This window comes from Andrographis paniculata, unplaced genomic scaffold, assembly GCF_009805555.1.
Source record: "Andrographis paniculata isolate CXL003 unplaced genomic scaffold, ASM980555v1 Contig21END, whole genome shotgun sequence".
NCBI lineage: Eukaryota > Viridiplantae > Streptophyta > Magnoliopsida > Lamiales > Acanthaceae > Andrographis > Andrographis paniculata.
This window is the reverse complement of record NW_026137502.1, coordinates 1,878,177-1,891,451: the sequence shown is the minus strand read 5'-3', so window position 1 is coordinate 1,891,451 and position 13,275 is coordinate 1,878,177. Positions and strand designations below refer to the sequence as shown.

Sequence of the window (13,275 nt, the reverse complement as noted above, 5' to 3'; positions counted from 1 at the left end):
TAACAAAATATTATATCAAAATATATTTATATCATTTCAAATAGATACTTTAACATATAATTTATTATCCAAATTCAAAATTCAAAATCTACAATGAAAGACATTCAAAAATATTTTAAATTTAGAATAATAGTAACAAAAATTTGAAAGGGGTGAAATAGTAAAAGCATTTATTGTTATTATATTGCGTTAGTCCCATCAAAAGTCGCGCCAGAATCAAATATGGAGTTTCCACGTCATACAATGAAGTCATTGCTGACGTTAACACTCACTTTAAATTATTTTTCAATTCAAACCAACTTGGGTTAGTGTCGTATTGCTTACCGGAATTTTCCTGGCTATGGGTGTGAAAATAATTCTATAAAAAAATATTCAATGGTCTCTCCGTTACGTATAAGATAATCCCTTTAGTTAGGGATATGATTATTTAAATAATATAAATTAGTGATAATTAATAATTAATTATGATATTATTTTATATATAAATAGTATGGTTGGTATTTTAAATATGTTTAATATTATATTCTAACAAAATATATGCAATATAAATATTATTTTATAGTAAATACAATTTTTTATAATACAGATAAATAAAAAAAATTATTTATTTATTTATAATTAATATAAAGTAATTGGGAAAAAATTAATTTGGTTCTAATATAATTAAAATTTATCAACTTTGGTCCTAATATTAAAAAAAAAAAATCATCAATTTTAGTTCTATTATAAACAATTTTAATTAATTTTGGTTTCATTATAAACAATTTCAATCAATTTTGGTGTCATTATAAACAATTTCAATCAATTTTGGTGTCATTATAAACAATTTCAATCAATTTTGGTCTCACTGTTAAAAAATTAGCGAAAAGTGCTGACGTGGATATAACAGAAGTGATGTGGCAGCTGACCTGGAAACTACACAGTCATGTGTATTTTAGTGTATAATTATACATTGTCATGTTGTTACACGGTTATGTATAATTTTACACGGCCGTGTATCTTTCTGTTTTGGTCTAAAATTTTATTTTTTTTGTTATATTATTTTTTTAAAAAAATATTTTAAATTTAGAATAGTTATATAGTTAAAATGGAAAAAAATCAATAATAATCATAATATAATTACAACGTATCAATTTTAATTCAAATATATATATTTATCGAGTATGATCTTTTGGAAGATTTTATCTAAAATTCTACTATATACCAAAAAATTTCTCTTAAAAATATTTAATTACACAACTATTTTTATTTTTGTATATTATAGTATTAACAATTAATTTTACATTTCAATACACTTTCAACATAGACATATAATATTGTATTGAAATAATAAATTACTTTTTAATACTACTATAATATATAAAATTAAAACATAGTTGTGTAATTGGATGTTTGTAAGAGGAAAATTTTTTTATGAATAGTAGAATTTTAGACAAAATCTTTCAAAATAATATATCTTATAAATTTTTATATTTGAATTAAAATTGATACATTTTAATTATATTATGATTACTATTGATTTTGTTCATTTTAACTATATTAACTATTCTAAATTCAAAATATTTAAAAAAAAAAATTATAACAAAAAAGATTAGACCAAAACAGAAAGGTACGCAGCCGTGTAACAACATGGTCATGTGTAATTATACACTGAAATATACATGGTCGTGTGATAATATGACCGTATATAATTGTATATGGTTGTGCAGTTTCCAGGTCAGCTGCTACGTTACCTCTGTTACGTCCACGTCAGCAATTTCCGTTAATTTTTTATCGTAGGACCAAAATTGATTGAAATTATTTATAATGGAACCAAGATTGATCAAAATTATTTATAATGAGACTAAAATTAATGATTTTTTTAAAAAATATTTATTTATTGAGGATCCTACTCGTAAGAGGTTATAAATTTAATTTATTTGATTTATAATTGTTGAATATATTTAAGATGAATAAATTTACTAGAAAATAGAAATATAAATATCTTTTATATGTGATAGACAAAAAAAAAATTATAAGTGGCGGGACAAAGGGAGTACTTTCTCCATGTAAGTGTAATTGACACGTTTGGTTTGTTAGGGGTGGAAATAGGCCAGGCCAGGCCAGGCTTTGGTTAAATAGGCTTGGCCTGTCTTAAAAAGATATGGCCTGAGCCTGGCCTACCAGCCTGAAAAAAAATATTTTTAAAGCCTGAGCCTGGCCTTTTTAAAAGCCTGGCCTGGCCTACGAGCCTGTTTAAAAGGCTACATAATAATTTATTATTATTATTATTATTATTTTTTTTTTGTAAATTTCGTACTATAAATAAAAAATAAAACAGATACAATTATTTATATATATATAAAAAAATAAAAAATTCTATTTTTTAATGACAAAAATAATCATTTTTATTGCCATATAAAAATACAATATATTATACTAATAATTTGCAAAAAAACGTATATTACAATTCATTCAAATATATATATAATTATTGGGAATAAGTCATGCAAACTCCAGACAAAAGCTGATAGAAATTACTGCATAATGACATTAAAAAAAAAAAACAGTTTACATCAATCTATTGTCATTATTATATATAAAACTATTCTTATTTTATAATAATAATATTATTATTAAACAGGCCGGCCTGTTTAGTAAATAGGCTTTTTCATAAGCCTAAGCCTATTCTGTATATATAAACAGGCTTTAACAAAAATCTGAACCTGGCCTTTCTAATAAATAGAACAGGCCAGGCCAGGCTTGATGTAGGCCAGGTCATAGGCCCCTGACAGGCCGCCTGGCCTATTTCCACCCCTAGGTTTGTAGGACGATGTTATTTCCTCCGTCTCACTTAATTTGTCCATTATTTTTATATTTGTTCGTCTCATATAAATTGTCTCTTTTTTTTTTTGAAATATAATTATAAATTTTAATCACATTTCAAAATTTATGATTTATATATTTTTTATTTTAATTAAATTATTTAATTATCAGTTTAAATTATTTTTATTATATCATAATAACGATTACGCTAACAAAAATACCTATTAAATAACAATACTTATTTACATTGATGCACAATTCGATAAATATTATATTCTAATAATAGTGAGTATATTTTATATGTAAAATTTATTTTTCTTTTGATGTATAAATTAATATAATATTCAAAGTATTATACTTCTCTCATTGGAGCATGTATTCATTTCGTTTTTGCATTTGAATTTTATTATATTAATATTTTATAAATAATAGTACAATAGAAAAATAAAATGATACCATTCTATTCCAAAAAAATAAGAAATAAATCAGTACACATGCAAACAACACATATTAGAATAACACACAACACATGCTATGTATAATAAAGGTATGTGCTATTTTTTAATAATAACAAGTGTGTTGTATATAAGTATATCATGTGTTATGAGACTATAGCATGCGCTGTTAATTCATGTGTTATATTTGTATTATATTAACATATACAATGTGTTATCCGTAATAATACTATGTGCTGTTGAAACTATAACATGTGTGTTTTGTTCATGTGTTGTATTTATATTATATTAACATATACATTGAATTGTTTGTAGTATTATTATAGGTTGTCTAATAGTATACGATGTGTTGTTCAATATAGTGTTGTATTTTAAATTTAGCACCATAGCCGCTACCCTCAAACAATACATTGTGTCTTTTTTTTTTATAATTAATTTTAATATAAAATTATATGTTAATTTAACACAAATAATGATAAAATAATAGAAAAATTGCAAAAGATATCCTTCATGTATACTTTATTATCACTTTTATCTTGTATTTATCTCGCTAATAAAATATATTCCATATATTTACAAAAATTGCTATTTATATTATTGGCCGCGCGTAGCCGCGCATGATCGCGCGTCACTGCACGTGGTGTGAACGTCACACGCAACTAAACGACATAATTAATGACTTTTGCAAACATGTAATATATATTTTGAAAATGAAATAAATATAGGACAAAAGTAATAAATATAGAATATCTTTTTTGCAATTTTCTCAATCTATTATTATTATTATTATTATTATTATTTATCAAGTTAGAAAAATCACTATTGACAATTCTTAGACAACAGACCCATTTAAAAGGTGTGGGCACAATTTCAATAAGTGACTGTCAACAACTATAATATGTCACACTAATTTGATTACTCTTTATAGGACACTTAGCTATTTTATATTCACTTTGTATAGGTACATCTTGTCATTTAGAATGTGAACAAATAATCAATATATTTACTAATTTAATAAATATAACGTCACAATATTAATTAAATATTATTCTTTCTGTCAATTTTATTTTTATTTTTATTTTTATTTTTCTTTTTTCTATCTGCAAATTAAATTTATTTTTTTTATTAATTTTAATTAAAAAATTATATATTTATCTATTATACTTCATTTAATATTAATTTATTGTAATTATTACATATTATTCTTTTTTAATTACCAATTGATTTTTCATAAATATCTCTAATTATACTTTTTTATTTTTATTACTTTTTGATAAATTTTTTGAAAACATTCTAAAATATTATTATTTGAATTCTGTATTTTTTAAAAATATATATTTATATTATATTCCAACCAAATTTTTTTAAATCAAATAAAAAGAAACAGGCAGGGTATGTTTGTTTTGCAAAAAATAATTTAGAGAATTTTTTTTATATAAATATAAAAAAATTGTGAGAAGAATATAAAAATAATGAATATATATAATATATTAATATTTTTCATAAAATATGTAAAAACCAAAAAGAGAAAAGAACAAACCCGGACCCATTTCTTTAACTTTTTAACCAAACTCCAATGGATTATGAAATAAAGGAATATATTATTTCAAAAAATCTTTTTTTTTTTAATCATATTAATTCACAAATAAGATAAAAGACCTTTATCACCTAAAAAACCTATTTTAGGCACAATTTAAATAGATATTTTTAGAATTATCGATCATTTTAAAAATAATAAAATAGTTAAATAGTTAATGTACTTTTACAAAATAAATACTCTCTCCATTTCGGATAAATTATCATTATTAGTGTAGATAAGATAATTTATGTAAAATATAATTAGTAAGTAATTAAAAAGTGTATTACTAAATAATAATAATTATATAATACAAATAATTATTAATTAAAATTAAGATAATTAAATAATTTAATTAAAATTAATTAAATTATAAATTATGAAATTTAAAATATGATTATAATATATACTCATTTTTTTTATATAAAAAGAAAAGACAAAATATGTAAGACAAATCGAAAATAGAAAAAGTTAATGGTGTGTTTACTTGCATAATTCTAGTTTTAATTTTACTTTTTCAATTTTATTTTTATATTTTAAAAATCAAATCAAACCCTAATCTTTTATTTATTATATTATACTAAAAAATTTAATTTTATACTTAAAATATCATATCAATACATATTTATATCACATCAAATAATTATTTCAATTTTAAATTTTACAATTCAAAACTAAAACTCCACGAATAAACACACCCAAATATCTTAAGTAAGACCAAGGGAGTAATATTTAATATAACTTATTTTTGAAAACAAAATACACAGGGTGAGCATTGGTCGGTTTAAGTTGAAAAAATCGAAACTTTTTTTGGTCCGGATTGTTTAGTTTAGGTTGTTCGGTTAATTGGTTCGGTTCGGTCCAACATTAAATCTATAAATTTCAGTTTCGGTTCGGTTATGGTTTTAAAAATTGAACTTTTAAAAATAAATAATATTCCCTCCGTCCCAATACAATAGTCTTGTTTACCATTTTTGTCCATCCCAAAACAATAGTCTCATTTCCATAAATAACCATATCACCATAAAACTATTCCTACTTTGTTCATTATTATTACACAATTGCCACTACTTTTTACACTAATATAAAAAGTCATTTATCCTTACTTTTTACTAACTACCAATATAATATCAATATTTCTTAAATCTTGTGTCCAACACAATAAGACTATACTTTTGGGACGGAGGGAGTATATATTATAATTTTGGGTATTTGTATTTGATTGTATATGTAAAATATATTTTAATAAATAAAAGTTAGGTTTCTTCAATTTTAAATCAAACCAAATCGAACTAGTTTGATTCGATTTATTTGGTTTCGAAAAACTTTGATTCGATTTCGATTTCAGTTTTTATAAATTGAAAACTGATCAATTTCGAAAATTCGGTTTGGTTCACCGAATACACACCCCAATAAATATAAAATGTAATGTATACATGCCTTAGAAATTTGACAACAAAATATACAAAATATAACACAATCTTTAATAAAAAACATATATTTCCTCCGTCATAATTCAAAATATTTTTTTTACCATTTTTGTCCGTCTCACTTAAAATTATAATTTTTTATTTTTAGTCCAAATAATCATACGTTAATACCAAAATACTCATAACTTTTTTTTATATTACAAATATACCATTATACAAAAGTCAAATAACAAAATATCAAAATATGTTAAACGCTTCCACCTGAAAAACTCCAATGACTCTTTTCAAATGGGACGAATAGAAAATAAAAGATTAAAAGAATATTTGTTTTGTTTGTTTTGTGACACAAAACAAACGAATAGTGTAGGGTGTGTTTGTTTGGGGCTTGGATTTTGAGTTGGGATTTGAATAGTAAGAATTTTGAATTTGAATAGTTGTATGATGTGATATAAATAGGTGATGATGTGATGTTTTGAATGTAAAATTAATTTTTAATATAATATAAAAAATGAAAAATAGGTGTTTGATTTGATGTTTTTGGGGGAAAATTTTTGGATGAATAGTGAGATTTTGTCAAAATCCATCAAACGAACATAATTTGTGATAAACTCATACGCCTATCATTAGAAATAACAAGAATTATTAATCAAAAGGAGTTTCAAATATAATATATCATCAAAAATTTGAAAAACAAAATCAATAACTACAACTCAAACCAATAACCACACAAACAAACGACAAATAAAATCAAATTTGATTTATAAAGTATAAATTTTTCTTTTAAATTTTCATCAGTCAAGACTTGAATCTTTATCCCATAAATTTGATTTATAAAATCCATTAGGATGCGTTTGTTTGTCGGTTTTAGTTTTTAGGTTTGAATTTTTGAATAGTAAAAAAATTGAATTTGAATAGTTGTTTGATATAATATAAATAAAAGTTAATGTGATGTTTTGAATGTAAAATAAATTTGTAGTATAATACTCACTCCTTCCCACGTTGCTGTTTTTATCCATCCCATATCTCATAACATTTTTTTTAGAAATTGATTATACACTTTCATCTCATTTTAAATATATAATTTTTTAATTTTAATAAAACTAATTAGTTATGTTAGTATTAATTTATGATTATTTATATTATATGATAATTATTTTTACTAATACACTATCAATTATCTACTAATTATACTTATTATAAATTCTCGTATCTATAGTAACTCGGACACTATATATGAGATGGAGGGAGTATAAAATACGAAAAGTAATCAATTAATTTAATATTTTTGTAGAAAAAAAAAAGAAAATTTGAATAATAAAAGTCCATTATAAAATCCACATAAGAAGATAACCTTAGGTTTTCAACAGTGTATTTACTTGTAAGATTTTAGTTTTGAGTTTTGATTTTAATAGTAAAATTTTAAATTAAAATAATTATTTGATATGATATAAATATGTATTAATTTGATATTTTGAATGTAAAAATTAATTTGAATATAATATAATAAATAAAAAATATGCGAATGATTTGATGTTTATTTTCTCGTTTCCAAAATGGGATTTTAGATTTTTTGTGAGGACCATGAAACCTACTTCCTACCAAATGCTTCTTATTTATATATAAAAAAATCAACAACAGCCCTTACCCAACACTAACAGTGCGAAAGGGAATTAAAATTTTTGAAAAAATAAAAGAAATAAGACAAGAAGAAATTTAAAATTAGTCGGCGTTCGATTCTGATAGAAAATCTATCCAATCAATCCCAACTGTAGGTATCTTCTCTCTCCAAATCCGATTCTGGGCGTTCGAATTCAACCCACATGAGAGAGAAAGAGGGAACTACTATAATAATTTGGTTCCCTTTTCCTTCGGCTGTTGTGTTGCTTTGTGCATGTTGCTTTCACACTCACCTTTCTGTTCCTTTTGAAAAATCTACTTGAATCTTCACTTTCAATTTCAAGAATCTTTACAGAGGAGGAGCCGTTCGGTTGGTTATTGTTTCCCCTGCTTCTTAATTGTTTTGATTTCACAGAAATGAAATGGGAATTATCTACGAAGATGCGGTTCTGATTAAGGAAGCCGAGAGGGCAGACGAGCACACCGTTATCACTATCAATTGCCCCGACAAAACCGGGCTCGGCTGCGATTTGTGTAGAATTATATTGCTCTTCGGGCTGAGTATTGCCAGAGGGGGTATTGATTTCAAGTTCTCGATCTGAATGTTTGTTGATTGATTTTTGTTCGGAAGGGGATTTAGGGTTCTTGTTATTGTGAATTTTGTGTAGCTGAAGTTAAATTTGTTAAATTAAGCGAAGGTTCCGATAAACATTTCTTCGATTGTAATTTCAGCATCCGTCTGTGTTTGATCCTAATAATTTGTGCTTCTGAAAGATTACTGATTCTAGGGTTTGAACAGATGTTTCAACAGATGGTAAATGGTGTTATTTGGTTTTTTGGGTTGCTGGAAAGCCAGCAACCAAATGGAGCTTGTTGAAGAAGAGGCTGCTTGATGTGTGCCCTAGATGTATTCCATCGGCGTCGGGGATTTTCTACTTTATCCCCGAGTTTCAGCAGCCGAAGGAGCCGGAGATTTTCCTGCTCAAGTTTTGGTGTTTGTATGATAGGAAAGGTCTTCTACATGGTAAGCTTGGAATCCATTGAAATTCAGGGGAGTTATTGATAGGGATTACTTGATCCTTGAAAGTGTTGTGGCATGATTCGATCTAAGTTATGTTAAATTGTACGATTTTGTGTTACTTAGCAGATATGATCTTTGTCTTTATCATTGGTATCTAAATTTGAATAAATTAAGGCATATGATGGCTATGACAAGGATAGGATTTGGTCGAAGTTATGTAAAACTATTTGATTTTGTGTTACTTAGCGGATGTGATCTTTGTCTTTATCATTGGCATCTAAATTTTAATAAATCAAGGCATATGATGGCTATGTCAAGGATAGGATTTGGGATTGCTTGATCTTGAATGTGCTGTAGCATGATTTGGTCTAAGTTATGTAAAACTGTTAAATTTTTTGTTACTTAGCAGCGGATGTGATCTTTATCTTTATCGTTGGTATCTAAATTTGAATGAGTTAAGGTATATGATGGCTATCTCAAGGATAGGATTTGTTTGATTGACGACAAGTGTGGCATTGTTATTGTCATAGCAACGGGCCTTCAAGTGTGGATTTTTTTTGGTTGCCGTTGTGTTGTTGCATTTGTAATTATCATAGAGGAAATTTAGAAAGCTTCTTTTTCTAATTATTTTGGGAATTCGGTACCCCAAAACCTGCCTAGATGTGTGACATACTTCTTAGCTTCATTCTTTGTTTTTGTCTCTGTGCTTGGCAGACGTCACTGAGGTTCTATATGATTTAGAGCTAACAATAAGGAGAGTGAAAGTCTACACGGCGCCTGATGGTCGAGTGATGGATCTATTCTTTATCACCGACACCAGGTTTGTCTTTAGATTATTTTCCGGTTGTACACTTGGTCGGCAACTCATTTTTCCTGGTGTCAATGGAGTTTTTTGAGTTTTCCTTTGTTAAATATTATCATACAGCTTCTGTAAAGAACAAATTCTGACTATCTTTCTTATTCTGCAAATTTTGCACTGTAGGGAACTTCTTCAGACAAGTAAAAGGCGAGACGAGACAATTAAGTGTTTGAAACTTGTTATAGGAGACGCCATGATGAGTTGCGAAATTGAACCAGCTGCTGCTGAAGTTGCTTCATGTTTACAGTCATATCTTCCATCATCCATTTTTGAAAACATTTTTACTCAGCCACATCTCGAGCAGCAATCCACTTCTGATTCGGCATCCATCATGTTCGACAACTCCCTAAGCCCATCGCACAATCTTGTCCAGATCTTCTGCCAGGATCACAAGGGCCTCATCTACGATATCATGAGAACCCTAAAGGATTACAACATCCAGGTATGCCACACCCTAATTTTATCAACATCAATGCGCTTAATTTGTTGAATGCTCTTTAAAAATGGTGATTTTGTTTTGATGATCCATCCATCTCTACAATTTTTTTGTTGGGGTGTTCATTGTTTCATGAACTCTGTCATCAGATTTCTTACGGCCGCTTCTTTTCAAACTCGAAAGGGAACTGTGAGATGGACCTGTTCATAATGCAAGCCGATGGGAAGAAGATAGTCGACTCGCACAAGAGAAACACTCTCTGCTCTAGGCTACAAGCCGAGCTCGCCCACCCCATTAAAGTCGATGTTGTAAGCAGGGGACCCGATACAGAGCTGCTGGTTGCGAATCCTGTCGAGCTGTCGGGAAGGGGCCGGCCTCTGGTGTTCTACGACATCACTCTCGCCCTCAATATATTGAACATAAGCATCTTTTCGGTACGCCACTCATCTTCATTTGATCCTGTTCGAGTAATCTGCATTGTTTGCTGTCACCTCTCCTGACTCAACTCTATAAGTTCCGTTTTCACAGGTGGAGATTGCTCGGCATCGAGTTGAAGATCGGGAATTCGAAGTGTACCGGATCTTGCTGGATGAAGGGGACTGCTTCTCAGCAACAAGAAATGAGATTAAAGAATGTGTGAAGAAGAAGCTAATGGGATGGGAATGAAGCTTCCAAGATTCAGCTACAATTTAAGCATGAATGTGTACATATATATATATGTGTATATATATGTATATAATATATATAGGTTTGGTAGAGAAAATTAGTATGGGTTTTAGACGAATTTATGAAAAGAGTTTCCAACCACAAAATTCAGTGCTTTTGTTGGGTAAATATCATTATATATATATATATATCCTTAAAAAATATTCTAAAAAAAAATCCACTCTTTCTCGCCATAGTTAAAGTGTAAATCTTATAATATTAATAAAATATATTCTATATAAAGTATTAATCTAAATTAGTGTGGGTTTTATAATTTAAAAAGTATTTTAGTTTTTATACATTTATATAGTATATTAAATATAAAATATTATTACTACGGTAACAATAAGTGTATTTATACTTAGGAATTGAGAAATTATAGCATTTTTTATTTTTATTTTTTATGATATGGAAATTCACGTCATATAAAAAATAAATTATATCATTCTTTTATTATGAAGTGTTTGTTCACTTGATATTTCTTATTGGAATAATTTTTTATAAATATTATTAAAAAAATATAATATATATATATTAAAATATAGTCAATAAGCACAATATAATATATATTTTTATATTATAAACACAATTCTCTATATCTATGGTAAAAAAAATATATATCGTGTCTGGTAAGAGATTGTCTGATGGCGTGGGGGTGGATTCGTGACCGTGAGGTTATGAGTTTAAACGTTCGACGCTTCCAAATCTTACTTGTGTTTGTATTGTGTGACTTATGTTATCGGTTTAATTGACAAGATATTAGATTCAACGGAAGGTTTACCCACAACGCACACTAAATTGTGCAAAGATTTGTCTGTATTTCATAAAATTGCATGGGTGTGTTTGTTTGGGAGTTTGAATTTTAGTTCTTTATTGGTGTAATCGACAAGATATTATGTGTTTGTTTGGAGATTGGATTGAATTTACACTATTCATCTAATTTTTTTTCCCCAAAAAATATCAAATCAAACACTTATTTTTCATTTTTTATATTATACTAAAAATCAATTTAACATTCAAAATATCACATCAACACCTATTTATATCACATCATACAACTGTTCAAATTCAAAATTTTTACTATTTAAATTCCAACTCAAAATCCAAACCCCCAAACAAACACACCCTAGATTTAACAGAAAGTTTACCTAGGGGTGTGTTTGTTTGGGGTTTGGAATTTGAATAATAAAAATTTTAAATTTGAATAATTGTATAATATGATATAAATAAGCGATGATAATTTTAATTATAATATAAGAAATGAAAATAAGTGTTTAATTTGATACTTGTTGGGAGAAAAATTTAATTGAATAGTAAAAATGTGAGAAAATTCTTGAAAAGAACACACATAAATTCTCCTTAAAAATGTCTACAAACTTTAATAAATCACTGCCCGAATCCAATCCAAATACTCTTTCAAAACTTACTACCCTCCATTTTGAAGAAATTCATCGAATAGGAATGAAATTTCACGAGGATTTGTTATTTTTGTGTTTGGCTTTGTGTTATAATTTTTTTTTTCCTTTAAATAATTCAATGTGATGCTTTATAAAGAAAAATAATGAATTTTTATATGTGAAAAATATATAATAAATAATAATAATAATAATAATAATAATAATCTTAAAATGGAATCAATACAAAAAATGAAGTAATTTGCTTTTATAGCAAACGTGAAAGATGTTATTATTTCTAAAAGCATATATAGCGGTCTTAAAATAGATAGTCTTCTAACGTTATCGATACTTTTTCTTACGAAATTCAAAAACTATATATATATATAGTGTTTGTTTTGTGAAATATTTTGAAAAGATATATATATATTTTTATGTAAAATATAAATTTTTTTTTTTTTTTTGTAGATAATATAAATAATAAATATAATAAATATGTATGATATTTTTTTAGGAGAAAAATAGAGACAACTTCCTCGTTCTCTCGTGCAGTAAAAATCAATTTCAAACTGTGTGAGTCCTTTTAATTTTAAGTAAAATATTGTATATTTTAACTTTTTTGTATAAAATATTACTTTATATACACACGTATATATCCATTGACACTGTGTGTATGAGACAACCGGACAGAGTATTGCCTGAGACGGATGATCACGTCTTAGTTTGTATCATATGTTGAATAGCCTTTTCATTGTAAAAATCACTATATATGCTCTAAACTTAATTGATTAATACGTTGAACAAACTATTTAGATTTTTTTTTTTATTCATGATTAATTTTTAGAGCAATATAAAAAAATAAAATTTATTTTTCGTGTAATTTCTAGTATTTATAGAATAAGGACAATCCAAACCCATTGAAATATGCAGTGGGTTGTGCAAAAATTGGGAAATGAGCTCCAACACTCCTCCAAATC

At 26.6% G+C, this 13,275-nt stretch overlaps 1 protein-coding gene across 1 annotated transcript; it reads left to right on the top strand.

Moving 5' to 3' along the window:
* The first annotated feature begins 7,982 nt into the window (after positions 1 to 7,982).
* LOC127245111 (ACT domain-containing protein ACR10-like) lies at positions 7,983 to 11,026 on the top strand. Its single transcript, XM_051265767.1, has 6 exons — positions 7,983 to 8,459; positions 8,683 to 8,907; positions 9,619 to 9,724; positions 9,887 to 10,205; positions 10,349 to 10,633; positions 10,728 to 11,026. Exons 1-6 carry the CDS (start codon positions 8,306 to 8,308, stop codon positions 10,863 to 10,865), a joined length of 1,227 nt encoding a protein of 408 aa, XP_051121724.1. The 5' UTR covers positions 7,983 to 8,305; the 3' UTR covers positions 10,866 to 11,026.
* Positions 11,027 to 13,275: the final 2,249 nt, after the last annotated feature.

Bases quoted from the DNA above. Each gene is read 5' to 3' on its own strand.
- LOC127245111 (XM_051265767.1), top strand. From the start codon at position 8,306: ATGGGAATTATCTACGAAGATGCGGTTCTGATTAAGGAAGCCGAGAGG. The intron at 8,908-9,618 runs GTAAGCTTGGAA...TGTGCTTGGCAG, and splicing joins TAGGAAAGGTCTTCTACATG to ACGTCACTGAGGTTCTATAT. The intron at 10,634-10,727 runs GTACGCCACTCA...CCGTTTTCACAG, and splicing joins TGAACATAAGCATCTTTTCG to GTGGAGATTGCTCGGCATCG.